A 27,900-nucleotide genomic window follows, 5' to 3' on the forward strand; every position below is an offset into this window, starting at 1 on the left:
CGTTCAACTGTCCCCTTCTACATCCTCAGTCTTTCCTTCACTTATAATCTAAACTATAAACCTCACATCTCATCTCTACCTAAAACAACTTCTATGAAGTTTGGCGTCCTGAGTCGTCTCGGCCAGTTTTTCTCACCCCGCCCCCGCTTCCCACCCAGCTGCTACCTCTTTAGAAGGGCCTTATCCGTCCATGTATGGAGTGTGCTTCACAGGAAGGGGGAGGCGGCTTCCTCTCATACCGCTCTTTTGGACGGAAGTGGAATGAAAAGCTTTTCGTTTTATCAACTGCTCTTCTCTAACTGTCTTCACCTACTCTCTCTTCGCCGCAATGTTGCACCTCTTGCTATCTTCTACCGCTATTTTCATGATAATTGCTCTTGTGATCTTGCTAACTAAATGCCTCCCCTCCTTGCGCGGGCTCGCTGCACAAGACTTTTTTCTTTCTCTCATCCTTGTTATGTTTGTCTCTTTAATGCAAGAGTTATCCAGTATTCTCAGTCATTCATCCCCTTTTCTGCTAAACTCTGGAACTCCCTTCCTAATTATGTATTTCCTCTTACTTACAAATTGAACTCTTTCAAGAGAAGAGTTTCAAGACACTTATCCTCTGCTATTTTCTGCTATTCGATAATTCCTTTGGCATTGCTCTGGGAACTGACATTTATTCAAATCTTTGTTGGCCTTGGGCAGTGGCCCTCTTACAAAAAAAAAAAAATAAATAAATAAATAAAATAAATAAATAAATAAATAAATAAATAAATAAAAATAAAAAAAAACAATTAAAAAAAAATAAATGAAAAAAAAAAAATAAATAGAAGGAATGATTAATAGGATATTTCACTTTCAATTTAAATAATTCAATTTACCTTCCATTTTCCTTTTTTATTGTTTTATTGTTCAGTTACGGAATTTGGTATTCTCATTGGCATAATATGGTAGTGGAAAGGAATATTTAGTAATACACTAAACAGGGTTGGAAAACCCTGTTTTTCTTTTTTTTTTCTTTTCTTTTTTTTTTTTTTTTTTGGTCTTATTGGGTGTCTGGGGGTTTTACTGTTTTTTGGGGGGGTGGTTTATCTTTTGTTTATTCCTTATATTTATATGTAAATCAGTGTAAATAAGCAATTAAAAAGTAATCAAGAGTGATGTAAAAGTTATGAAGTGTTATCTGAAGGACAGACACTTGTTTAATTCACATTGATACAGATTGGTCCGGTTGGACCAAGCCTTTGTGAACTTGTACTGTACAGGAAATGAACGATTAGGCTTGGCAGCTTTTACATTTTTTTATGTATTTGTGTATATATATATATATATATATATATATATATATATATATATATATATATATATATATATATATATATATATATATATATATATATATATATATATATATATATATATATATATATATATATATATATATATATATATATATATATATATATATATATATATATATATATATATATATATATATATATATATATATATATATATATATATATCCCTTATTTTATTAATATGATATAAAACTCAATTTATATATGAAAAAGAAAAAAAAAAACAGGCTGAGATTTTTTTTTGTTTTTTGCTTTTTTGGATGTTTTTGTAATGTCTTGACTTATAATAAATATTACTTATCATCATGTATGATTTTATTTTTATATTTGTATATATTTCATGTTTTAGTCATTGCTGTAATGCAGAACAATTAATATTATCAACATGTTTGCATATGATAAGGAAACTATTTATGGAATGTGGGTAGTTCCAAGATTCGACACAACACTTCTGATTACTATTCCTTCTTCTTCAATGACACTCAACTGTCCCCTTCTTCTACATTGAACATCCTATGTCTGCCCTTCACTAATAATCCAAACTGGAAACTCACATCCCATCGCTAATTAAAACAACTTTCATGAGGTTAAGCGTGAGTCGTCTCCACCAATTTTTCCCATCCCCTTAGCAGTTAACTCTGTACAGGGACCGCCCATGTTTGGAGTATACTTTACATGTATGGCGGGATTCCACTCACATTGCTCTTCTAGACAAGGTGGAATCAAGGTGTAAACTCCCCTCTTTTAACTGACTGTCAGCCTCTCTCATAGCCGCAATGATGCATCTTCTATTCTCTACCTCTGCTCTCACGTTAGCTGCTCTTCAAATCTTACTAACTGCATGTCTCCCCTTCTCCCGCGGTGTCGCTGCACAAGACTTTCCACTTTCTTTCATCCCTATTCTGTCCACCTCTCTAATGAAAGAATTAACCAGTATTATCGATCATTTATCTCTCTTTCTGGTAAACACTGGAGCCTCCTGTCTGCTTCTTCCCTCCTGTGACTTGAACTCTTTCAAGAGGGAGGTTTCAAGATACTTGTCCTCTAATTTTAGATGCATCTTTTGACCTTTCTTTTTAGGACTGGCACCTCAGTGGGCTTTTTTTTTTTCGCTCTTTTGTTGTTCTTGTCAATGCCCGTCATACATAAAAGAAAAGAAAAAGCAGGGCCGTTGACCGATTGAAAAAAAAGTTCTGTTCCCGTTTTAAGAAATTGGTGTACTTACTAATTTTATAGTATCGTCTGGGAAGGGAGTTGGCCTCATTGGATGAAAATTTAGTTTGCGACATTGTGTTCTTTAATTAATTTTCTAATACGTACGAACAATACTAGAGCTACAACACATTGCGTCAGTGTGTTACTGCATCGAAATTTTTTTAGCTTTCTAAATAATGAATCACATCAAAAGACACGAAAAGATAAATTTAATCATAGTCATGTCACACACAAAAGAATAAGGACGGTAAAGTAATATATCAGAATATAATTGAATAAAAAATCAGAGAGTTGCAAACTAAATAGGTCACTAAAAATTGTACCTCAGTAACAATGCTAGTAAAATTCATAGTAGATTTCTCAGTAAAACTTACCGTACTCACCGTGCTGATTATAATGTCAAGCTTCCTAGTATAAAATAAACAGTGATAATCTTTTTACGTGAATTGAGACGTATCCACTGCGAAGGCTTATTTATCAATTACAGATACAACAACATTCAGGACTACAGTTTGGTGCAGTTCCTCTATGTTACGGGTGCGCCGGAATATAGAATACATGGGTGAATGAATCCTTTGGGTTAAAAGCAAAGTTTTCAGAGGGTTGCTGAATGAAACAGCAAGATGCAGGATGTGGTGAGGGCTTGAAGCTTGGAAAGGTTATTGTCTTTAGAGTTTAATTCATAACAATAGATTGTAGCTTGTACTCTTGTGACATATTGCTTTCGCCCAAGATATTGTAAATGTGATAGACTCACAGGATGCAGGTGCACAGCATTGTCTAAGCGTGTCTTTAAAATACCGGTGGTCTCATTTTTACTAAACAAATGTGAGACATGCACATTGAACACTTATTAGAAGCGAAGTAGCGTCATTGGTATTAGGTTACCTTAACAGTATTACGCCATATCATCTGTTTGACCTTTGGTCTTATCAGCAGTTTTTCTACAAGACTGATTTAATGTCTGTTACCTGCATAGCATGCCAACAACAACTTTCGTTTTGTGTACCTGCTCCTTAGATTTTTATTTATTTATTTATTTATTTTATTCTTTTGATTCCACCCTGTCTAGAAGAGCGGTGTGAGTGGAGCACCCCAATATGTAAAGTGTACGCCATAGATTTATATTAGATTATTTTGTTGACCACAACAACTACAATTGAATATACGTAACTTACATAAGAGAATAGGTCCAACATAAATAAACAATAATTGCATAGCAGAACACAAGAAATTAAAACATTTATAATATTTCTCAAGCAACATGAACCGACACTCAACAAATGTGATTAAACAACTTACAGTACTTATTGTTGTTACAACAGTGATCAAACTAAATCCTTAGTCTAGGTTTTATACAATTCCAATATCTTATATATTACAGAACGTCTTTCAGCATCATTGTACATATCGCAGAATAGGTCTGAAATTTCCTGAAAGTTGTACCTGTCTTTTAAGTGTTGAGTGAGGGTGCAGTGTTAGGTTACACGAGCCTCTTAAACTTTCAGATATCACCACTTTCAATGGGCAACAAATCATCTATATAGTCACGGGGTTAATAATCATTTTCATGGCACATGGCAATATTAATTGACAATACATGGCCGCATAAGGCCCTTGAGGCCTGTACAGAGTCAGGAGGGAGGGGGGGGCGATGCTGAGGAAAACTGGCGGAAACGAGTCAAAGCTGACGTGAATTGGTGCTCACAAGAACTCTAAGGGACAGCTTTTGGTAGCCATCAAAATAGAAAAATAAAGGAAAAAAAATAAATAAAAAATAAAAATAACAATAATAACTATCAACATTTAGTGGCATGTTAGATATCACATTATGGAGGAGTATGTGATTTAATTTGAATCAGAAAATACTTCATCGTACTTTAACATAGGCTTATGAAGTCCTCATAAAAACTTTATCAAAATGTATCAAAGACTGAAATAATTACACATTATATATTATATTATATATTACACATTATAATAATATTATATATTACACATTATATTATTATATATTTTCGTTTTTATAGATTTCATATTTCTAGAATGTTATCCTGTTTCGTTTGTATGACTCAAAACGTTTATTAGCCTGTTCTTCGTGGGTTGTTATTCATGAATTTCAGAAGATATATTGAAGTTAGTTATCTAGGTAATTTAGTAAACGATCAAAGCAATTACCAATTGCACGTTTTACTATGGCCAAGTGGACTGGTCACGGGCAATCACGACTTGTCCCCACAGCCTCTGTACTCAGTGAAGCTGACCTGGACGAGACGAATTGTATAAAGCGTTCTTGTAGGCTGAGCTGTTGGAGTCCACATCAACATTGTAATTTGTAAGTCACAAAGTCACATGCATGTATCTCTTTCCTCAACCCCAAGCTTTATGACCTTTCTCAAAGTCACAGTATAATTTTTATATAGCGTGAATCATCATAACAGGAGCATCCCGTCACACAGGATTTCCCCGTGGGCTGCAACCAGCGTGTATCCCGAAGGCGTGCTCAGCAAGCCTCGTCTATGTCAGTCACAGCTGCTCAAAGGGAACAGCAGTAAGGCAAAGTAGGGATGGTTGTTATTAGTCATATTTAGTAATGTAAAATTAGCTTCAGTAATAATATTAATTTTTCATTTTCTAGTGCATAAGCTTCATTACATTTTGCAAAATGTATGAAGCATTCATACACTTCACAACGAATTTCGAACAGTTCATGAGGACAGCGTATTAAGGAAAGATTACATTACTAATGTATCATTAAATTACATTGAAACTGTAGTTGGAGACTGATCTCCTGTGAGTGACGTTGCTTTACTGTTGAGTTACAGCTCTTATGTTGTCAAAGGTTATATCCAAGAATCTACTTGCCATTTCCCTTGTGAGCACGTCATTGCAGTACACAAGACTGTAAGCAAAACAGCCATTCAGTGTGTGAAAGAAGGAATACATTGGGTCGTTCCAGCAAGAAACAGACCTCACCAGGTGACAGAGTTGGACATTTTGCATCTTTGTTGTGATGCGGTTGTCCACATTTCCTATATTGCCAATAGCGTAGTCACACTCTGAGTATGGTCGCTTTTCAAAGATTGTCTCTGGTGAGGCTCCTTCCACCATCTCCAGCAGAGACAGAAATGCATCTTTTTCCTCAAGCCCACGAACAATAGTGTCGTGAATGGTTCTGGTGTACTCCCAAAAACCTTCCCGCCACTTTGCTGGTGTGGAAAACAAGACACGTGGCAAAAGCATGTGACATCCTAGGGTTCCATTTGTATTTCCAGACCAATAGCGTCTCATATTAATCCCGTGCAATTCGTGGATGGTGTATGTGTCTTGCTCGAGTCCTCCTTCTCGCACAAAGTCAACTAGACTTACATTTATTACCGCAGTCATTGCGCTGTTTACTGTAACTCCTTCTTGCTTGCACCGCTTGAAGAATTTCTGTGTTGTTTCCTTGTCAAGATCTTGAAGGACCATCTCAACCCTATAGTTGGAATCCATGGGCATTGGAAAGGTTTGTGGAATAAGTTTCTCTGCCTTACGAGATTTATTGATATCTTCAATTATGCTTTGAAGACGATCCTTGTCTTCCCTCAGTCGCTTTACCATAGCTGTCAGTATGACCTTAGTTTCCTCTCCACTAGCCACGTTTCCCATTTGGACTTTATCATCAACAGGTTTTCCAGTAATCATGTCGTCCAGGATTTGCAGGAGTGACTGTGCGATGAAGATGTTAGTGGTACCATCAGCAATACCGTGGTGATTGGCAAGCAGTAGAGTGCGGGTGTGGGGAAAGTCACTGGAAGGAATCAAATCTGGTTGGGAAGAAGGGAAGGGGGAAGTAGAGGGCAGCAGACGGGCACACCATAGGGGCCCTTCAGTAGTGGGGAACTTGTAATTGAACAGCTCCTCTGTGGCTGTCACCAGGTCCTTCGTTTCTGTCACCTGAGGAAAAGAGAATGAAACTGACATTTACTTTGTTACATAAGAATTACGATGCTCTTCATATAAAAATATACAGGATTCCCCTTGAAGGCTGATGCTTTCAGGATAGTCTTTTGCAGTGAGGGAAAGGGGAATGCATCCATTTGACAACTTCAGAAGAGCAGTAACCATAAAGTGACGTTAAAAGATAGCAAGAGATGCATCAATTCGGCAGTGTGAGAGACTGAAGACAGTGGTAATGGGGCGGAGTTAATGAGGCAAAAACTTCTGAATTCAAACTTTTTAGTAAGGTTTAATGAGGAAAGCCTCCCATATATATGTTGAATAGATAAATGATGGAATCGTCTTTCTGAGGCATTGAACAGCATAAAGCTTCCTCTGCCGATCTCAGAAATTCTAGACAGGTCAGAAGTTAGACGCCTCTGGCTTATTTGGATGAAGTGTTTATTGTCTTGTTGCGTTGGACGTCTGTCAAAGACGTTTAGAGATGCAGGATGGAGTGATTTGTGTAAGAGTGGACAGGACAAGAAATTGTGCCTTATTGGACACCACTTTTGATGTGTTTAGAACAGTGGCCGTCCATCACTACCACAATGGAACGAACAGAGACGAAACGAGCCGAAGGTGATGGAGATATATAGAGACAGAATAAGGGAAACTTGGGAATTAAGGACTATTAACGTGTTTCATGTGTTTACGGCAACAGCAAAAATATCATTGGAATCCCACATAGAGCATGATCAAGCTTCAACAATGAACAATGGAAGGTAGCCAGTGGATTAATCTTTACGGAATCCATACTTATGATCAGAAACAGGATTGTAATCAATAGAGGCAGTAGACATCTGCCGAAACGATAATTTCTCTCAGTGAGGTATGATGCACAGGACTGGTTTATGCTGGATCAGGGAATGCTGTAAACTTTCCAATGGCCCAGCTGTGAACTCACTGAATGTTTTCCTTTGTGTCTCACAACATAAAGGGACAATCACATCCTGCCCTCTAAAGACAACTCTCTTCCTTCACACAAATTTACATGCACCTAACCCACATACAACTATCACTTAAAATTCAAAATTTTATGGCGACTGCTACAACAGCCTCAAAGTACCTGTCTGGGGAGGGGACCATGAATGTTCCCAGGTCAGACTGCTCTTTTGATATTAACCCTAAAGTGTCTTGACAACCCCCATAACTTTTCTTCACTAACTTCTGCAACATTCATGGACTTAGATCTATTTTTTTTTCTCTTTTTTTTTCATCCCCCCAGCTGCTAACTCTGTACAGGGGGCTTACTGATCCATGTATGGAGTACGCCTAACATGTATGAGAGGTTCCTCTCATACAACATTTTTAGACAGGGTGGAATCAAAAGCATTTCGTCTTAGCAACACCTCTTCTCTTACTGACTGTCTTCAGCCTCTGTTATCGCCGCAGTGTTGCATCTCTTGCTATCTTCTACTGCTATTTTTATGCCAACCGCTCTTCTGATCTTGCTAACTACTTATCTCTGGTCCTCCCGCGGCCTCGCTGCACTACACTTTCTTCTTTCACTCCTGTTCTGTCCTCCTCTCTAATGTAAGAGTTAACCACTATTCTCAATCATTCATCCATTTCTCTGGAACTGCTTGCCTGCTTCTGTATTTTCTCCTTTCTATGATTTGAACTCTTTCAAGAGGAAGGTTTGAAGACACTTATCTTCCCTAATTTGATTTCTCCTTTTTGGGAACCGGCACCAATGTAGCTCTTTTTTCCCAATATCTTTGTTGCCCTTGACTATTGGCCCTCTTGCATAAAAAACAGGTAGATACTTAAGAGTCTTATAATATACACAAATATAAAGGAAAATTCTTGGGCATCTATCTTTATTTGTTTATATATATATATATATATATATATATATATATATATATATATATATATATATATATATATATATATATATATATATATATATATATATATATATATATATATATATATATATATATATATATATATATATATATATATATATATAGGCAGAAGGCATTAGGCGCCTGCCGAAACGATAATTAGTCCCGGTGAAGTCTAAACCACGGGATCAGGGGTTGCTGTGAACTTATCATTAAACCCAGCTGTGACCTCACTGAACGTTTCCCTTTGTGTCTCAGAACACAAGGGGGCAGTCACAACTTGCCCTCTAAAGACAACTCTCTTCTTTCACACAAAACTGCAAGCACCTAATTACACACACATCCTTCACTCAAAATTCAAAACTATCATGGCGACTCATTCACCAGCCTCGGAGTCCCCATCTGGGGAAGGAACCACAAATGTCCCTAGGTCGGACTGCTCTTCTGGTATCGACCCTAAGTATCTTGACACCCTCAACTTTTCTTCATTAACTTCTGCAACATTCGCGGTCTTAGTTCTAATTTTCAATTTGTATAACACCACCTCTCCTCCGCTAAACCTCATCTTCTTTTCCTCACTGAAACACAGGTGTCTAAGGTAACTGACAGTAGCCCCTTTTCTGTTCCCTCCTACTTCCTCTATCTTCATTTTCAATCCCAAGCTGGATGTTGCATTTATGTATGCAACGACTTAACTTGCAGTTGTGCCCACACTTATGAATCTTCCGAATTTTCCACCATTTGGCTACGATTGCACAGTCACTCTCAAACTAAATTTATTTGTGCTGTATTTCTCTCTCCTAACTCCTCTGACTATAAGAAATTCTTTGACTACTTCCACATTAGAGCACATTTTGACTCTTTTCCCTTTTGCGTAGATCTCCATTCTTAGAGACCTCAATGTTCACCACCAGCTTTGGCTTTCCTCTCCCTTCACTGACCATACAGGTGAATTATCCTTCAACTTTGCTATCCTCCACGACCTAGAGCAATTGGTGCAACACCCTACTTGTATTTCTGTCCGTCTTGGAGATTCACCCAACATTCTTGACCTTTTACTAACCGTTAATCCCTCTGCTTTTGCCGTTACCCTCTCCTCTCCTTTGGGCTCCTCTGATCACAATCTCATATCTGTATCTTGTGCTATCGCTCCAATCCCTCCTCAGGATCCCCTTAAGCGGTGGTGTCTTTGGCGTTTTGCCTCTGTTAGTTGGAGGGACCTGAGGAGGTATTTTGCTGATTTTCCTTGGATTGAGTAATGCTTCTGTCTCAGAGACCCGTCTCTGTGTGCTGAATACATAACAGAGGTGATAGTGTCTGGCATGGAGGTGTACATTCCTCACTCTTTTTCTCAACCTAAACCTTCCAAACCTTCGTTTAACACAGCCTGTTTTTGTGCTGTACATGACAGAGAGTTGGCCCACAAAAGGTACTTGAGACTTCCATCACCAGAATTTTATGTGTTTTATATTTCTGCCCGGAACCATCCCTAGTCTGTTCTCCTACTATCCAAAAACTCCTTCACTGATGGAATGTGTCAAAATCTTTCAAGATTTAACTCCCACTCATGACTTCTGGCATCTAGCTAAAAACATCTCCAAAAAACTTGCTTCTTCTTCTTTCACTCCTTTATTTTAACCAGATGGCACCACTGCTATCACATCTATCTCTAAAGCTGAACACTTCGTTCAGCTTCCTTTGCTAAAAACTCTACCTTGGACAATTCAGGGCTTGTTCCTCCCCCTTCCCCACCTTCTGACTATTTCATGCTACCTATTAAAATTCTTTGCAATGTTGTTTTCATGCCTTCGCAGGCCTAAACCCTCAGAAGGCTTATGGATCTGATGGGATCCCTCCTATTGTTCTACGAAATTGTGCCTCCTTGCTTGCACCTTGCCTATTCAGACTCTTTCAACTGTCTGTCAACAACCTTTCCTTCTTACTGGAAGTTAGCCTACATTCCGCCTGTTCCAAAAAAAGGGTGACCGTTCTTATCCCTCAAACTACCGTCCTATTGTTTTAATTTCCTGCATATCTAAAGTTTTTTAATCTATCTTCAGCAGGAAGATTCTTGAACATCTATCACTTCACAACCTTCTGTCTGATTGCTAGTATGGGTTCCGTCAAAATCGCTCTACTGGTGATCTTCTGGCTTTCCTTACTGAGTTTTGGTCATCCTCTTTTAGAGATTTTGGTGAAACTTTTGCTGTTCCCTTAGACATATCAGTTCAGAGAGAGAGCGCACGACTAGTGAAGTTAACTTTAACTTTGCTATCCTTCACGCTCTAGAACAATTAGTGCAACACCATGTTGATAACTCTTAGCGCTTAGGAGATACTCCCAACATTCTTGACTTTTTCTAACTTCTAATTTCCCTGCTTATTTTGTTACTTTGTCATCTCCGTTGTGTTCCTCCTATTACAACCTCATAGCAGCATCTTTTCTTATTGCTCTAATTTCTCCTCAGGATTCCAGAAAGCGGAGACGCCTCTGGCGTTTGACTTCTGCTAAATAGGGCAACCGAGGTGGTATTATTCTGGTATTCAATGGTGTTGGCGCCAGATTTAGTATGTAAGAGTATCCCTCGTGAATGGGAATGGATGAAAACGGGATTTATGCTCACGGCGATAAATAGGAAGAACGGGATTTCTGGAATGTTTAGTTTACATGTAAATGTTTTGCCATCAATTTGGGATCTAGTGTCTTTCAAGATTAAATTGTTATACTTGTATGTGAATGTTACTCCGGTACTCCGGGTATTAAAATTTGAGGTGTTTATTTGTTACCTTGCCACGTCAGCTGATGAAAGTTTCGTCACGGGTTATCTGCTCACAATAAATTGGTTCACCGCTGTCAGCCACTGTGTTTGCACCTCACCCTCCTCCCTGCTCCACCAATTTTGTCTTTGTCGTGTTCCTCCATCGGCTATGTGTGCTGAACGCATAACAGAGATGATTGTGATTCCTCACTTTTTCTCCTTAAATCTTCCAAACCTTGGTTTAACTTAGCCTGTTCTCAAGATATACATGATAGAGTAAGTTGTTGAAATATAAATACCTGAAAGTCAAGCTGCTCGTGTATCATTTCACAAGCCCACAGAGTATTTTCTCGTTTTCGGAAACACGTCCGCAGCGAGGGAACCTTCCTGTAAAAAAAAAACAGAAGAGAAAAAAATATAAAGATCTCCAGTGGAACTGGAAAGGATTTTAATTGAATGTGGCTGTTTATAATTTCTTATTTTCCATGGCCGCAGAACAGAAGAGTTTGAGTAACCAGCACGTGTATCAGTCACATCAGTCATAACAGTTATTTTATATATACATATATATATATATATATATATATATATATATATATATATATATATATATATATATATATATATATATATATATATATATATATATATATATATATATATATATATATATATATATATATATATATATATATATATATATATATATATATATATATATATATATATATATATATATATATATATATATATATATATATATATATATATATATATATATATATATATATATATATACATATATTCATCATTCATATATTTCATACCACGTGGCCACGTGGCCAGCCTCAGTCTATTTTAACCCTTTCTCCTCCCTGTCGCGCTCTCAATGGAATACCACACCTTCCCTACATTCCTGTCTGCCATTAGGGAAAATACATGCATTGCCTTTCTGTCATCCTCCTTGGTCATTGGGCAGAATAACGACCTCTACTGTTGGTCTCTTCACCCCATTTAGAGACAGCTCATTGGTCATTTCTTCATCTCAGATCCTGTATCTGTTTCTTCTCACATAAATAGAGCCTGTACAGACAGAAAGAGTTAGTTCAGAAAGGGATCGGACACAGTTCAAGTCGAGTTCATATTAGTCCAGAGATCATATCAGTCAGACAGAGAAAGTCAGTCCAGAGAGAGAGCATATCATTATCGTCACATATCATAAACTGTTTCGGTATCATGCATGTACATCCTGTCCATCATATGTGTTCTTGTACTTGCACAATCTATCATAATCCAAACCACTACCCACGACCTCCGTGCTACCAAAAATATCCAGCTACTACCAGGTCTTCCAGAGTAATGACCACCATACCAAGAATCTCATCAATACAGTGGTGACCAAAAACTCATTGATACAGTGGTGGCAAACAATTTAACCAAGACAGTAGTGGCAACGGAATGGCAAGAATCTAACGGGAACAGTGTTGACAACAAATTCATCTGATATAGTGGTGGCAATGGTGATGTGTGATCGAAGAACACACAAACTCTCGACTCTCTCAAAAATCCAGTACACGGTGAGACACGAGTATCACGCCACCATTGCAGGCAAATTGCGAGGGGTTATTATTCATGACTTCGACGACATCGTGGGTGTATTGCTCTTGACGCGTCAAGTCGTGGTCTAACCTTGCCTGTTCCTCACCACGCTTCAACCATGGGTCAGCACACCCCACGTGCTCTGCGCCGCTCCTGCCTAATCACCACTCCTGTCATTACGACTGTTCCTGCTCATCATGCCGCTCCTCTTCACTGGTCGCCGTTCCTGCTTCTTGAGGTGTAGGTGTCCCTTGGCTCCTTCTCCGAGCCATTCCCACTCCCAGTACTCGCGGTCATGCCTCATCGGTAATCTTCCTGGGCCGTGGTACACACCGGGTTGTCATGTCTGTCTGCTCCCCCTCCCCCCGCACTCCCATTGCCGGGCGCGCCCAAGGTCATCTCTACATGTCTGCTCCCAGCTGTGTTCTTCAGTCATCCGCCATCATCTTCATCGCCGCCAAAATTAAGTATTTAAACTGATTCTGAAGATTCTTGTCTTTCCACTCTTCCTTCTTCTGATATTAAGTGGAGTCTATCTGTCTATCTATCTATCTATCTATCTATCTATCTATCTATCTGTCTATCTGTCTGTCTGTCTGTCTTTGTCTACCTATCCATCTCCTGCCTGTCTGTCTGTCTCCCTATCAGTGTATATATTATTCCCTTCTGTCTTTCACTATTATTTATTGTTGTCTGTGTTCTTATATTGTCTCCTATTCTGTGTTATATTGTGTGCTATTCGGTGTTATCATATTGTGTGTTATTCTCTGTGTTTTATATTTCTGTATTTGTTATTCATCATTATCCGCGATTCATGTTGCTTATGAAAACACAGTTACAGTCTGTACTATCTACTTCATTACCTGCCACAATGTCTATTGAAAACACCACGACACCTCACATCACCTTTGTTCATGAATCTTATCAACTTCCAAGTTTTTCTTGAGCTGGCACAAAATCTGTTCATCAGTTTATTCAGAGGATTGAGGAGGAATATACCAGATGTTTAGCCACATCCAGTAAGAAGAGAATATCCATTTTGAAATCACATATCTGCCACGACCCCTCGAGTCTCGGTAGCCTGTTGGTGAAATCAGATATATTCGCTTCTCTTACTAAATTTGGTGACTTCACCACTCACCTCAGAAATAATTTCCAGGGTTATTCAAAGCTTGGAGCCATCCATTCCCTCCTCAAACTCTCAAAATCTATCACACAGCACATCCAGTCACACACCAATCCTTACAAGGCAGAAAACATTGCTTCCTCTCTGAGCTCGGAATTGATTGCTCAACTCCAAGATCCTAATTGGTTTACTAGTGACTCACTGTCAAAGGATGATTAAAAAAGACTCATAGCTTATCTCTTGTTCATCACCTTTCTTGATGCTCCCAATTTCCTGGTTGCAAGTGACATCGAATTCAACAAAGCAGATTACATATATGATGTCTACAAAGTCATATCTGATAAGCATTCTTTCCCCAGCTCTGAGCCTGTTCAGGCACTTGATTCCTCTTCACCTGACTTTCATCTCACCTTCTCGTTCTTCTTCGCCTTCTCGTGGTTGTTACACTAGACGTACATCCGCTTCGCCTAGCACAGTCGATCGAAATCGAGATCAAGAAAGGTCACCTGCACCTGTTACAAGCTGCCTGGTTATGTTCTTGTGCAGTGTAAGATTGTTTTTCATAGCTCAGGAAGACACTCATTCAACCCTGATGCATTCTGTTCCTTCCACAAAAGGTTAGGTAATTTCTTGCAAGACTGCAGGCATTATTATGTACAGTCTCAGGTTGCTCAACAAACATCGTTGGGAAACTCTTTGCGCCCTTCTCTGGTCAATCCATCGTGACATCATCATTAATCCTCAAATCATCACCTTATGTACCTAAAAATCGAACAAAACTCAAGGTATGCTTCACCCATCATCCTATCTCAGCACTTTCTTCACTTAACATTAGATATGCTGGATTATTCAGTGGCATTGTCACAGATGTTACGCATCTCTTTGCAACATACAAAGCTTTCTTTGATATGGGTGCTGCCGTTAACCTTATCAAAATAGATCTATTTAGGAGATTTTCTTCCTCTTCTCACAATCACATCACTGCTTTACCTCCTGATATTAACTTAAATGGTATATCTGGGAAAATTATCTTACCTTCTGGGCAAGTACTCTTATCACTCTCTTTATCACCCCAGTAACCAGACATATGTGATTATTTCTATATTGTTACGGTTGCTTACGATCCCGGTTATCTTTCCAAGAAAGTGGATGTTACACTGACCCCGGAAAGTTTTAAAGGTCTGGATTTTTAAAGGCTTCGAGTGCCTACCCGGCCTATTCGAAATCGCCAGAATTACACCCTCTCACTGTACCCTTACCTTGACACAGCACACCAGGAATCACCTCAAATAACAGATCAAGGTGGTGGGTAGAAAACACGATTATTCTCTGTTACAACATTTTATATTAAGACTAATGATAATTCATGAGCAAAATGAGGTAATAGACGTTAATAAATGACGTTTCCGTCACTACACACAACGCCAGAACCCGTTTACACCTCCATTTGCCACTGAAATATTTTTCTCAGGTGCAGGAATTTACCCAGACGCCATCACCACGTCCCCAAACAACAATTCATTCCTGTGTTTCCTTTCCTCATGCCACACAAGACATCATAATGATCACCAAAGATCACCTACAACACCATAACACCATCCTCAAATTTACCAATATACCACAACACTGGGCTCCGAGGACAACACCAGCTTCCAAGGACAACACCACAGCCTCCACTCACAAAATGGCTGCCGGTTTGACCTATGCACCCCTCAAACCAGCGTCACCCTACAATTCACCAACCGAATTTCAGCGGACAAGAGCTTTTGGTACCACAAAAGACTCACTTATCTGATCCTGAATATCAAGGTTATACCGCCTCATCACTAATACCTCCACATACTCACTCCATCACCATTCCACACCAAAATTCCTGAGAGACGGCTCCCTTCCGTTCTTCTTCAAGGCCTAAGGCGCTCTCTTTTCCCCCTCAAGACCTCAGGACGGTCAGTTTTCCCCTCTATGAAATGTGTTGTTGCCCACTCAAGCTCCCCTCATTTCCACCTCAATTACACTTCCTCCTTTACACATACAAACACATGGAGAACTTGAATTATGAAGAGATTAATACCTCATAATATGAAATGAGTAAATAAGCTTTATATTAACTTATCACTAAGAATAAGGATAATGTCTGAAAGGCAGGTAAACGGAACACGGGGGACACTAAGAAAACGTGTTCCTTTTCAAGGTAAACTCGCCCAATAACATGACAACATTGTGTGAAATGTATCTTTTAATGTTGATCTTGTCATAGGCTTTAACACCATGTGCAAGTATGACATCAGCTTATTTAAGGCTATCAATGGAATCGCTCATAGGGATACTTATATTCCTACTGTTCTTCCCTATGATACTTTTTCTCTTGCTGGTGTCGTAATTCTCCCTTCTAGCGACCAGACATTATCTACACGGGATTCTTATGTTACAGCATCTAGTTTGCCCGTCTAACAGCCTCATTCTCAACCATCTCCCCAGTCAGAGCATGGTGTAACTTCTTGTAAACACATTTTCTTAGCAGATCCAGTAACACTATCTGAATGTGCTTTATATATTGTAAACGCTAAAGTTAAATCTGCTTTATTAAGCAGTAATATACTCTGCTATGCACAACCATCTTCATATAAAGGTGCTGAGTTAAAATCCGTTCTTACCACAATTCATGACAATGGATTCTACAAAATCGGGCTGAAAAATGTCACATCTGCGCCTGTCAAACTCAGAGCAGGTGTGCAACTTGGAGAAGCCTTGCCTTACTCTGAGAAAGTTGTAACCTTGGATGATTTATTTTTCTTCCTCTATCAGTAATATATCTGCTTCTGACAGCCATAACATGTCTTCTCTCCCGCCTATCACGAAAAATCACATATCTGTTCTTGATTTCCCAGAATCTCAACGAGATTTACTCGCTCTCCTAAATTTTTTCAGGAATGTTGTCTCACTCCCTGACGAACCTCTGGACTACACATACGTTATCACACACTATTCATCTTACGCCTGGGTCCAAGCTATCTTACTTCCCCAGCTACAGGATGCCACACAGCCATAGAGTTGTGCTTGATGAATCTGTGCAAGGCATGTTGCTTCAGGATATTGTGGAACATACATGTTCTCATAACGCCCCTTTGCTACTTGTTCCTAAGAAACCAGGCGATTGGCATGTCGTTGCCGACTTTAGGAAATTAACGCATCTACTATTCCTGATCGTTATCCAATGCTGAGGTTAGGTGACCTTCAGTCTCTGGGTGATTTAAATGCGGTATTTTCCATCCTAGATTTACATTCAGGATTCTTTCAAGTTGAACTCGAGGAGAGTTCATGGCCGTACACTGCCTTCACTATCTGCTCTTGGCCAGTTCAAGTTCAAACGCATGGCTCAAGGTATATGTAACTCGCCTTTGACATTTCAAAAATTAATGAAGTCTCTTCTCTCAGGCCTCATCGGTACAAGTGTCTTCTGCATCCTCGATGATGTTATCATTGCATTAAAGAATCTACAAGAGCATTTTTCACACACTGTCTCTCGTTCTGTCATGCTTTCAAGCTGCTGGCTTAAAAATTAAACTCAGCAAATTATCGTTTTTTAAACAGCAAGTCAAATTCCTTGGCCATAAAGTCAACAGAGATGGTATCCACACTTTAGTTGACAAGGTAAATGCTGTGAAAAATTTCCCTGTTCCTACTAACATCGATCAGATCAGGCAGTTCATCGGTCTTGCTGGATTTTATAGCCAGTTCATAAAAAAATTCAGTCTTATCGCTCAGCCTTTCACTCGTTTACTCAAGAAAAATGTTGCATTCATCTTGTCTGAAAAGGAACAAAATGCTTTTGATCTTCTTGAAACTGCCTTGTGTCTAGCACCAATCCTTGCTTTTCCTAATTTCAAGAAAGATTTCATCTTATACACAGATGCTTCAGGCTTTAGAATCGGGGTTGTTCTCATACAAAAGGATTCACTCGGTAAATATCGTGTATTAGCGTATGCTAGCAGACTTCTTAATAAAACAGAACAAAATTATGACGTCACGAAGCATGAAAGTCTCGCTGTGATCTGGGCGTTACGTCATTTTCGTGAACACATATTAGGCCATAAAATTCATGTTCACACTGATCATTATGCTGTCACAGAGACTTTCAGTGGCAACAACCTCATAGATCAATCTGCTCGCTGGCAACCGATGGACTCTCACGCAATGTTGCCCCTATCCCAGCTATCATAGAGAATACTGCCATGCCGACCATGGATGAGATAAAGAAGTATCAACATTCAGACGCGTTCTGTTCTAATGTTGCATATTACCTCAGATCTGGCGATGAGACAAATCTTCCTAAGTTGCAAGTGAGTGCTGATACGTTTTTCATGCAAAAAGGTCTCTTATATATGCTAAGTGATGTCTCTACTGTCAATTCTAGTGAGCTTTTATCTCAGCTCGTAATACCTCAGTCGTTAGTATCATCGTTCATCATGTTCACGACTCGCACCACGAAGGACACCCAGGTCGAGACAGATGCCTCGTGCAAGCAAAATGATCATATTTCTGGCCGAGGAGAGATATCTTTCAATATTGTGCGCTCTGCTCTCAGTGTGCTTCACCCCATCGCTTCAGCTCCTTGGGATTCAGTCTCTGTTGGTTTGGTCAAACTTCCACTTACAGAGAATGGTTACCAGTATCCTCTAGTTTGCGTAGATAGTTCACACGTTTCACCATTCTCGTTGGTCTCAAAGACAAAACTACAAATTCTGTTGGTTGTGCGATCATTGACAACATAATTTGTCCTTATGACTCTGCCCGTGTCCTCTTATCTGACAACGGCGCTGAATTCAGTGACACTGTCTTATAGGAGATTTGTAAAGAATTTCATATCCAAAAATATAACATTGCCCCTTTCTTGCCCAGTTCAAACTGCAGAGTAGAGCGTCATAACAAACGTATCCTTGACGTTCTGCGTTACATAATATGACATGAATTTCTTTAAAGTGTGCCACATCTTATCTACAACATGGATGACTACGTAAAATGCCGTTTACGCGATTTTCAGTACACTCATAAGATCATTCATGTGCATCGGAAACCGAGATGTTGTGGAAACAACATCGTAGAGCAACATTCTTCCATCGAAGTTGGTGACATCGTTTTCAACAGGGTTTACGATCGCAACTCTAAGTTAGGTCCATTATTCACTGGGCCACATCGTGTAATCAAATCTCTTCATGGCAACAAAGTAAAAATTCTAGATCTCAAAACCTTAGTTGAACAAATTGACTGTGTTGTGAGCAAAGGGTTTGATGATGAGTGTGCACATCAGGTAACACTTCATTCTTATTCAAATGATCCTCATAGCTCCTCATGCCTAATCCCACACACACCTTCTTACAGACTGAAACTTCGTTTCCACTCTAAAGTTTAATCATTTAGTTTCAATATCCTGTATATATGTGTATATTTATTTTACTTACATGTGTTGTATATGTACTGTATTATGTTATCATGTCTGTGTATTATTATTAAAGTTATCGTTTCCATACTCTCTCTCTCTGATGTCATGTATTATCTATTAATTGCTCATATCTTATTGCTCTCATTATTGTTATGTTCAAATGCGAGTACGCATTTTTCGTGGGAGAAGGCACTGTGTCAGTCACATTAGTCATAACAATTATATATATATATATATATATATATATATATATATATATATATATATATATATATATATATATATATATATATATATATATATATATTTATATATATATATATATTCATCATTCATATATTTCATACCACATGTGCTGCCCTCACGTGATCAACCTTAGTCTATTTTAACTTTTCTCCTCCCTATCACCCTCTCAAGGTGTAAATGCACTGATACGTTGTGTTTATGATGTGGCAAAGGAGTGACTAAACCACTTGCGTTGTACTCAATTCTCAATTTATTGGGATGTGGTCAAACCTGTAAGTTATCATAAATACATCACTTGATAGGAAATAATTTGGAATCCTACAATAAGGCAATGTAGCTGTGCACTTCACAGGGATATTTGTAAACACTACATTATAAAACATCATCGTCCTGAAACAAATACCGAACACTACATTATACAACATCATCGTCCCGAAACAAACACCGAAACATCTAAGTATATTACTGACACAGATAGATATGATTGATACATAAGTAAATAATACATACGCAATTGTGGGAACAGTCGAAGGTCCTTGTACAACGTAATGAATGCCACACAATCACCTTAATCCCAGAGCAGGCTCCATGTAACGTGACAGAGGTGCCCCGTAGAGTTTGTGAACTGCAGCTGAGATAACAGTGGCACAGCTGGAGAGTGGTGAATGACACAGGTCTTGCCTCTACGGCTGCCACCAAGATTCTGCCCCTGTGTCAGAGCCTCCCTTATTTCTTTCCCAAGTTCACCCCCCTTGACCCGCATTAAACTATGCCCCAAGTTCACCCCTTTGACCCCCATTAAACTGTGTCAACCCTTACCCTGCCTCGCGCTGACCTGGCTGAGGGGAAAAATGATGGTCTAGATAAAAGCCGTGGTGTCCTGTAAACAAACATCCCTCTGTAGCTCGCCTTCTCGCCTTCTCATCCCGTCCACATACCAAGTAATGTTATAAGTATAATATTAACCTTGTAACGTAACTTATGGCAAAGTACAGTAGTGTAACCCTTATCTGGGGCGCGTCATGATAAGAACATAACAAGAAACCAGCTACAAAATAAAGTACAGGAACTACAAGCCAGCCGGTACTTTAGCTGGCGGCTACACAAGGGAATATCACACCTTCTCTACATTCCTGCCAGTCCTTAAGGAAAACACCTGCATTGCCCCTGTCGTTCCTCCCTGGTCATTGGCCAGAATAACGTCCTCTGTGATTGATCCCTTAGCCCCATTTACAGGCACCTGATTGGTCATTTCTTCATCTCAGATTCTGAATCATGATCCACTTCATTTCACATAAATAGAGCCTATATGCGTAGTTAGACATCAGTCCAGAGTTCAGATCAGTTCAGAGAGAGATCAGACAGAGTAAAGTTCCAGAGAGAGAGCATATGAATTCAGTTCGGTCCATCAGAGAGTTCAGATCAGAGACAGAGCCAGTCTGCAGAGAGAAAAAATCAAGCATCGTCACGTCCATCGTAAACTGTGTCTCGGTATCACGCGTGTACATTTCAAGAAGAAATCTTATCAGTTTTGTGTTCTTTTACTCGCACGATCATCCATAATCCAAAACACTACCCACGAGGAGCAGTCAGCCACCACCATCTATCCTGCCGCTGTCATCTCCAGTAACATCCAGTAAGTCAAGCAACCAGTGATCTCTCCTGTACAAGCGGTGTGCATTCTCAATCAGAACAGTGATGAATCAGTCTTACTAGAACAGTGGTATCCATCTACTACCAGGTCCTCCAGAGGTAATTACTACCATACCAAGCTTATCTGATACACGCCTCTCATTAAAAGAAAAAAAGGATATATATATATATATATATATATATATATATATATATATATATATATATATATATATATATATATATATATATATATATATATATATATATATATATATATATATATATATATATATATATATATATATATATATATATATATATATATATATATATATATATATATATATATATATATATATATATATATATATATATATATATATATATATATATATATATATATATATATATATATATATATATATATATATATATATATCACTGGCTGACATGCGAGTCCACGTCCGCTAAGCCTTGCTGGCGGACGTACAGCTCCTGGCAGCTACCTTATTTACCTTATTTTAATGAACTGTGGATAAACGGAAAGCTGAAATCTCGAAAGACCATCCGCGCTGGCGTGTATATACAGATGATGGTATATTTCCTGATATTACAAATATGTAAGTAAGCAATTTTCTTTTCTTCTTCATTCCGTCAAATGGCACGCGTATACGAAGCAGGCGGCTCAACAGGACTCAGAGAATGACCACACTTTGTAGACAATAAACGATGACAAGTGTGGGATTGAACAGAGGCAGCAGACTCTCTCTCTCTCTCTCTCTCTCTCTCTCTCTCTCTCTCTCTCTCTCTCTCTCTCTCTCTCTCTCTCTCTCTCTCTCTCTCTCTCTCTCTCTCTCTCTCTCTCTCTCTCTCTCTCTCTCTCTCTCTCTCTCTCTCTCTCTCTCTCTCTCTCTCTCTCTATTTTTTTTTTTTTTATGTAAGAAGGACACTGGCCAAGGGCAACAAAAATCAATAAAAAAAATGCCCACTGAAATGCCAGTCCCGTAAAAGGGTCAAGGCAGTGGTCAAAAAATTGGTGGATAAGTGTCTTGAAACCTCCCTCTTGAAGGAATTCAAGTCATAGGAAGGTGGAAATACAGAAGCAGGCAGGGAGTTCCAGAGTTTACCAGAGAAAGGGATGAATGATTGAGAATACTGGTTAACTCTTGCGTTAGAGAGGTGGACAGAATAGGGGTGAGAGAAAGAAGAAAGTCTTGTGCAGCGAGGCCGCAGAAGGATGGGAGGCATGCAGTTAGCAAGATCAGAAGAGCAGTTAGCATGAAAATAGCGGTAGAAGACAGCTAGATATGCGGCGGTGAGAGAGAGGCTGAAGACAATCAGTTAGAGGAGAGTAGTTGATGAGACGAAAAGCTTTTGATTCCATCCTGTCTAGAAGAGCAGTATGAGTGGAACCCCCCCAGACATGCGAAGCATACTCCATACATGGACGGATAAGGCCCTTGTACAGAGTTAGCAGCTGGGGGGGTGAGAAAAACTGGCGGAGACGTCTCAGAACACCTAACTTCATAGAAGCTGTTTTAGCTAGAGATGAGATGTGAAGTTTCCAGTTCAGATTATAAGTAAAGGACAGACCGAGGATGTTCAGTGTAGAAGAGGGGGACAGTTGAGTGTCATTGAAGAAGAGGGGATAGTTGTCTGGAAGGTTGTGTTGAGTTGATAGATGGAGGAATTGAGTTTTTGAGGCAATGAACAATACCAAGTTTGCTCTGCCCCAATCAGAAATTTTAGAAAGATCAGAAGTCAGGCGTTCTGTGGCTTCCCTGCGTGCTATGTTTACCTCCTGAAGGGTTGGACGTCTATGAAAAGACGTGGAAAAGTGCAGGGTGGTATCATCAGCGTAGGAGTGGATAGGACAAGAAGTTTGGTTTAGAAGATCATTAATGAATAATAAGAAGAGAGTGGGTGACAGGACAGAACCCTGAGGAACACCACTGTTAATAGATTTAGGAGAAGAACAGTGACCATCTATCACAGCAGCAATAGAACGGTCAGAAAGGAAACTTGAGATGAAGTTACAGAGAGAAGGATAGAAACCGTAGGAGGGTAGTTTGGAAATCAAAGCTTTGTGCCAGACTCTATCAAAAGCTTTTGATATGTCCAAGGCAACAGGAAAAGTTTCACCAAAATCTCTAAAAGAGGATGACCCAGACTCAGTAAGGAAAGCCAGAAGATCACCAGTAGAGCGGCCTTGACGGAACCCATACTGGCGATCAGATAGAAGGTTGTGAAGTGATAGATGTTTAAGAATCTTCCTGTTGAGGATAGACTCAAAAACTTTAGATAGGCAGGAAATTAAAGCAATAGGACGGTGGTTTGAGGGATTAGAACGGTCACCCTTTTTAGGAACAGGTTGAATGTAGGCAAACTTCCAGCAAGAAGGAAAGGTAGATGTTGACAGACAGAGCTGAAAGAGTTTGACTAGGCAAGGTGCAAGCACGGAGGCACAATTTCGGAGAACAATAGGAGGGACCCCATCAGGTCCATAAGCCTTCCGAGGGTTTAGGCCAGCGAGGGCATGGAAAACATCATTGCGAAGAATTTTAATACGTGGCATGAAGTAGTCAGAGGGTGGAGGAGAGGGAGGAACAAGCCCCGAATCGTCCAAGGTAGGGTTTTTAGCAAAGGTTTGAGCAAAGAGTTCAGTTTTAGAAATAGATGTGATAGCAGTGGTGCCATCTGGTTGAAGTAGAGGAGGGAAAGAAGAAGCAAAGTTATTGGAGATATTTTTGGCTAGATTCAAGAAATCATGAGGGGAGTTAGATCTTGAAAGGTGTTGACATTTTCTGTTAATGAAGGGGTTTTTGGCTAGTAGGAGAACAGACTTGGCATGGTTCCGGGCAGATATATAAAGTGCATGAGATTCTGGTGATGGAAGGCTTAAGTACCTTTTGTGGGCCACCTCTCTATCATGTATAGCACGAGAACAAGCTGTGTTAAACCAAGGTTTAGAAGGTTTAGGACGAGAAAAAGAGTGAGGAATGTACGCCTCCATGCCAGACACTATCACCTCTGTTATGCGCTCAGCACACAAAGACGGGTCTCTGACACGGAAACAGTAGTCATTCCAAGGAAAATCAGCAAAATATCTCCTCAGGTCCCCCCAACTGGCAGAGGCAAAACGCCAGAGGCACCTTCGCTTAGGGGGATCCTGAGGAGGGATTGGAGTGATAGGACAAGATAAAGATATGAGATTGTGATCGGAGGAGCCCAACGGAGAAGAAAGGGTGACATCATAAGCAGAAGGATTAGAGGTCAGGAAAAGGTCAAGAATGTTGGGCGTATCTCCAAGACGGTCAGGAATGCGAGTAGGGTGTTGCACCAATTGTTCTAGGTCATGGAGGATAGCAAAGTTGTAGGCTAGTTCACCAGGATGGTCAGTGAAGGGAGAGGAAAGCCAAAGCTGGTGGTGAACACTGAAATCTCCAAGAATGGAGATCTCTGCAAAAGGGAAGAGGGTCAGAATGTGCTCCACTTTGGAAGTTAAGTAGTCAAAGAATTTCTTATAGTCAGAGGAGTTAGGAGAGAGGTATACAGCACAGATAAATTTAGTATGAGAGTGACTCTGTAGTCGTAGCCAGATGGTGGAAAACTCGGAAGATTCAAGAGCGTGGGCACGAGAGCAGGTTAAGTCATTGCGCACATAAACGCAGTATCCAGCTTTGGATCGAAAATGAGGATAGAGAAAGTAGGAGGAAACAGAAAAGGGGCTACTGTCAGTTGCCTCAGACACCTGAGTTTCAGTGAGGAAAAGAAGATGAGGTTTAGAAGAGGAGAGGTGGTGTTCTACAGATTGAAAATTAGATCTTAGACCGCGAATGTTGCAGAAGTTAATGAAGAAAAAGTTGAGGGGGTGTCAAGACACTTAGGGTCGTCGACAGAAAGGCAGTCCGACCTGGGGACATTTATGGTCCCCTCCCCAGATGGGGACTCCGAGGCTGGTGTAGGAGTCGCCATGATGATTTTAAAATTTTTGAGTGAAGGGTGTGTGTGTTATTAGGTGCTTGTAGTTTTGTGTGGAGGAAGAGAGTTGTCTTTAGAGGGCAGGCTGTGACTGCCCCCTTGTGTTGTGAGACACAAAGGGAAACGTTTAGCTGGGTTTAATGATAAGTTCACAGCACCCCCTGAACAGTGCTTTAGACCTCACTGGGAGTAATTATCGTTTCGGCAGGTGTCTATATATATATATATATATATATATATATATATATATATATATATATATATATATATATATATATATATATATATATATATATATATATATATATATATATATATATATATATATATATATATATATATATATATATATATATATATATATATATATATATATATATATATATATATATATATATATATATACGAGGTGTGTCATTAAAGTTCCAGGACTGGTGTCCTAAAAGATGAATTTCAAACCCAAGCCACAAACCACCATATTTCCCCTTCAAAGTAATCCTTCTGGAGTATACAACTGCGCTTATATATATATATATATATATATATATATATATATATATATATATATATATATATATATATATATATATATATCACTGGCTGACATGCGAGTCCACGTCCGCTTAGCCTTGCTGGCGGGCGTACAGCTCCTGGCAGCTACCTTATTTACTTTGTACAGTTTATTTTATTAATATATCTGCAGCTGCTTTACAGCGAGTTTATCTGTATCTTGGGCACCTCTACAAAGTACTAAAAGAAGCATATTTATTAGTACAATATAATGTGTGTGTATATATATATATATATATATATATATATATATATATATATATATATATATATATATATATATATATATATATATATATATATATATATATATATATATATATATATATATATATATATATAGAGAGAGAGAGAGAGAGAGAGAGAGAGAGAGAGAGAGAGAGAGAGAGAGAGAGAGAGAGAGAGAGAGAGAGAGAGAGAGAGAGAGAGAGAGTCTGCTGCCTCTGTTCAATCCCACACTTGTCATCGTTTATTGTCTACAAAGTGTGGTCATTCTCTGAGTCCTGTTGAGCCGCCTGCTTCGTATACGCGTGCCGTTTGACGGAATGAAGAAGAAAAGAAAATTGCTTACTTACATATTTGCAATATCAGGAAATATACCATCATCTGTATATACACGCCAGCGCGGATGGTCTTTCGAGATTTCAGCTTTCCGTTTATCCACAGTTCATTATTTCACAGGATTTTCAAGAGTTCACGATGTCTTTTTTGTCCTGGAGGTGTGTGACCCGCCGTTACATTCCGTTCCTTCTCGATGAAACTCGAGGTGATTAATAGGATACGGCCTTAGAAAACTATCTAAATACAATATATCTGTGTCAGGTGGTGGAGGGCGAGGTAGTAGTAGTAGTAGTAGTAGTAGTAGTAGTAGTAGTAGTAGTTGTTGTTGTTGTTGTTGTTGTTGTTGTTGTTGTTTTAGCTGTTGTTGTTGTTATTGTTGTTGTTGTAATATTATGAAGGGATTAGGATTTCTTGCTACAGAAAAAAATAGGGAATCTAGTTTGCCTGGGGTTTGTGTAAGTCGTTCCGGTCTGTTACACAGTGCACTAGTACCTGTTGTTTTGCTATAAGCACCTCAGTTTTCATGGCGAAAATATTTAGGTTAGGTCTAGAATGTGATCGAACCTACCGATGCCAATGATGGCGGTCATAAAACTGAAATACGCAGTCACAACCTTTGTGCTTCGTAACTGCGCACGGGGGTCATTGGCCGTATGGCGCCTGGGTGCCACACTCTGCCCGCCTATCAAAGCTCATGACAAAGTTGGTTACATTCCTCTATGCTGCAGCTTAGTTATTAACTAGTGATTTGCATGGAAGATTACTCACCTGAAGAGATGCGTGAGAGCATTTTTCATCATATCGTCGTCCACTGGCGATGTGCTGCACAGACTCAGCCCGTACACAGTAACAAAGTAACCTTTCCTGTTGGCACAGTCGCAGAAAATCTCCATTTCGATGGCTGGTCGAAGCCAAAGGAAAGACATGTCGCCTGCCATTATAGAGTATGTCGCTTGAATACAGTGTTTCTGATGTTTAGGTCGTAAAAGGTTATCACTGTGTTGCTAATAGCACGACGATCACCTTGCATCTGATCATCGACAAGGCAGCTAGCTGGCCTCAGCAAGCTGGCAACTGTATTCCAAGGTGACTCGTTTGCGCTTTTAAGTATTATGATCGTCTAAACTACAAAGACATTAATGTTAACGATTATCTCTTTGTTTCTATTTTCTTGTCGTGTACGTATGTGTTTTTTTCCTTATTCATCTATCTATTTATCTATCAATATATCTGTCTATCTATATCTACATCTATCTATCTATCTATCTATCTATCCATCTATCTATCCATCTCTATCTATCTATCTATCTATCTATCTACCTATCTATTTATTTATTTATCTTTCTATCTATCTATCTATCTATGTATATATATATATATATATATATATATATATATATATATATATATATATATATATATATATATATATATATATATATATATATATATATATATATATATATATATATATATATATATATATATATATATATTTTTTTTTTTATTTTTTTTTTTTATGTAGGAAGGGCACTGGCCAAGGGCAACAAAAATCTAATAAAAAAATGCCCACTGAAATGCCAGTCCCA

At 38.9% G+C, this 27,900-nt stretch overlaps 1 protein-coding gene across 1 annotated transcript; it reads right to left on the reverse strand.

Annotated features, from left to right (window-relative positions):
• Positions 1-1,649: 1,649 nt before the first annotated feature.
• On the reverse strand, positions 1,650-27,389 carry LOC135106783 (uncharacterized). Its single transcript, XM_064016089.1, has 3 exons — positions 27,080-27,389; positions 11,453-11,540; positions 1,650-6,500 (listed from the first exon to the last, which is right to left on the reverse strand). The coding sequence occupies exons 1-3, from the start codon at positions 27,247-27,249 to the stop codon at positions 5,370-5,372; spliced, it is 1,389 nt and encodes a 462-aa protein (XP_063872159.1). The 5' UTR covers positions 27,250-27,389; the 3' UTR covers positions 1,650-5,369.
• Between the last annotated feature and the right edge of the window lie 511 nt (positions 27,390-27,900).

Source organism: Scylla paramamosain, chromosome 14, assembly GCF_035594125.1.
Source record: "Scylla paramamosain isolate STU-SP2022 chromosome 14, ASM3559412v1, whole genome shotgun sequence".
NCBI classification, from domain to species: Eukaryota; Metazoa; Arthropoda; class Malacostraca; order Decapoda; family Portunidae; genus Scylla; species Scylla paramamosain.

Bases quoted from the DNA above. Each gene is read 5' to 3' on its own strand.
- LOC135106783 (XM_064016089.1), bottom strand. From the start codon at position 27,249: ATGGCAGGCGACATGTCTTTCCTTTGGCTTCGACCAGCCATCGAAATG. The intron at 11,541-27,079 runs GTGAGTAATCTT...TTTTTTTTACAG, and splicing joins GCTCTCACGCATCTCTTCAG to GAAGGTTCCCTCGCTGCGGA. The intron at 6,501-11,452 runs GTATTTATATTT...TCTTTTCCTCAG, and splicing joins ACGAGCAGCTTGACTTTCAG to GTGACAGAAACGAAGGACCT.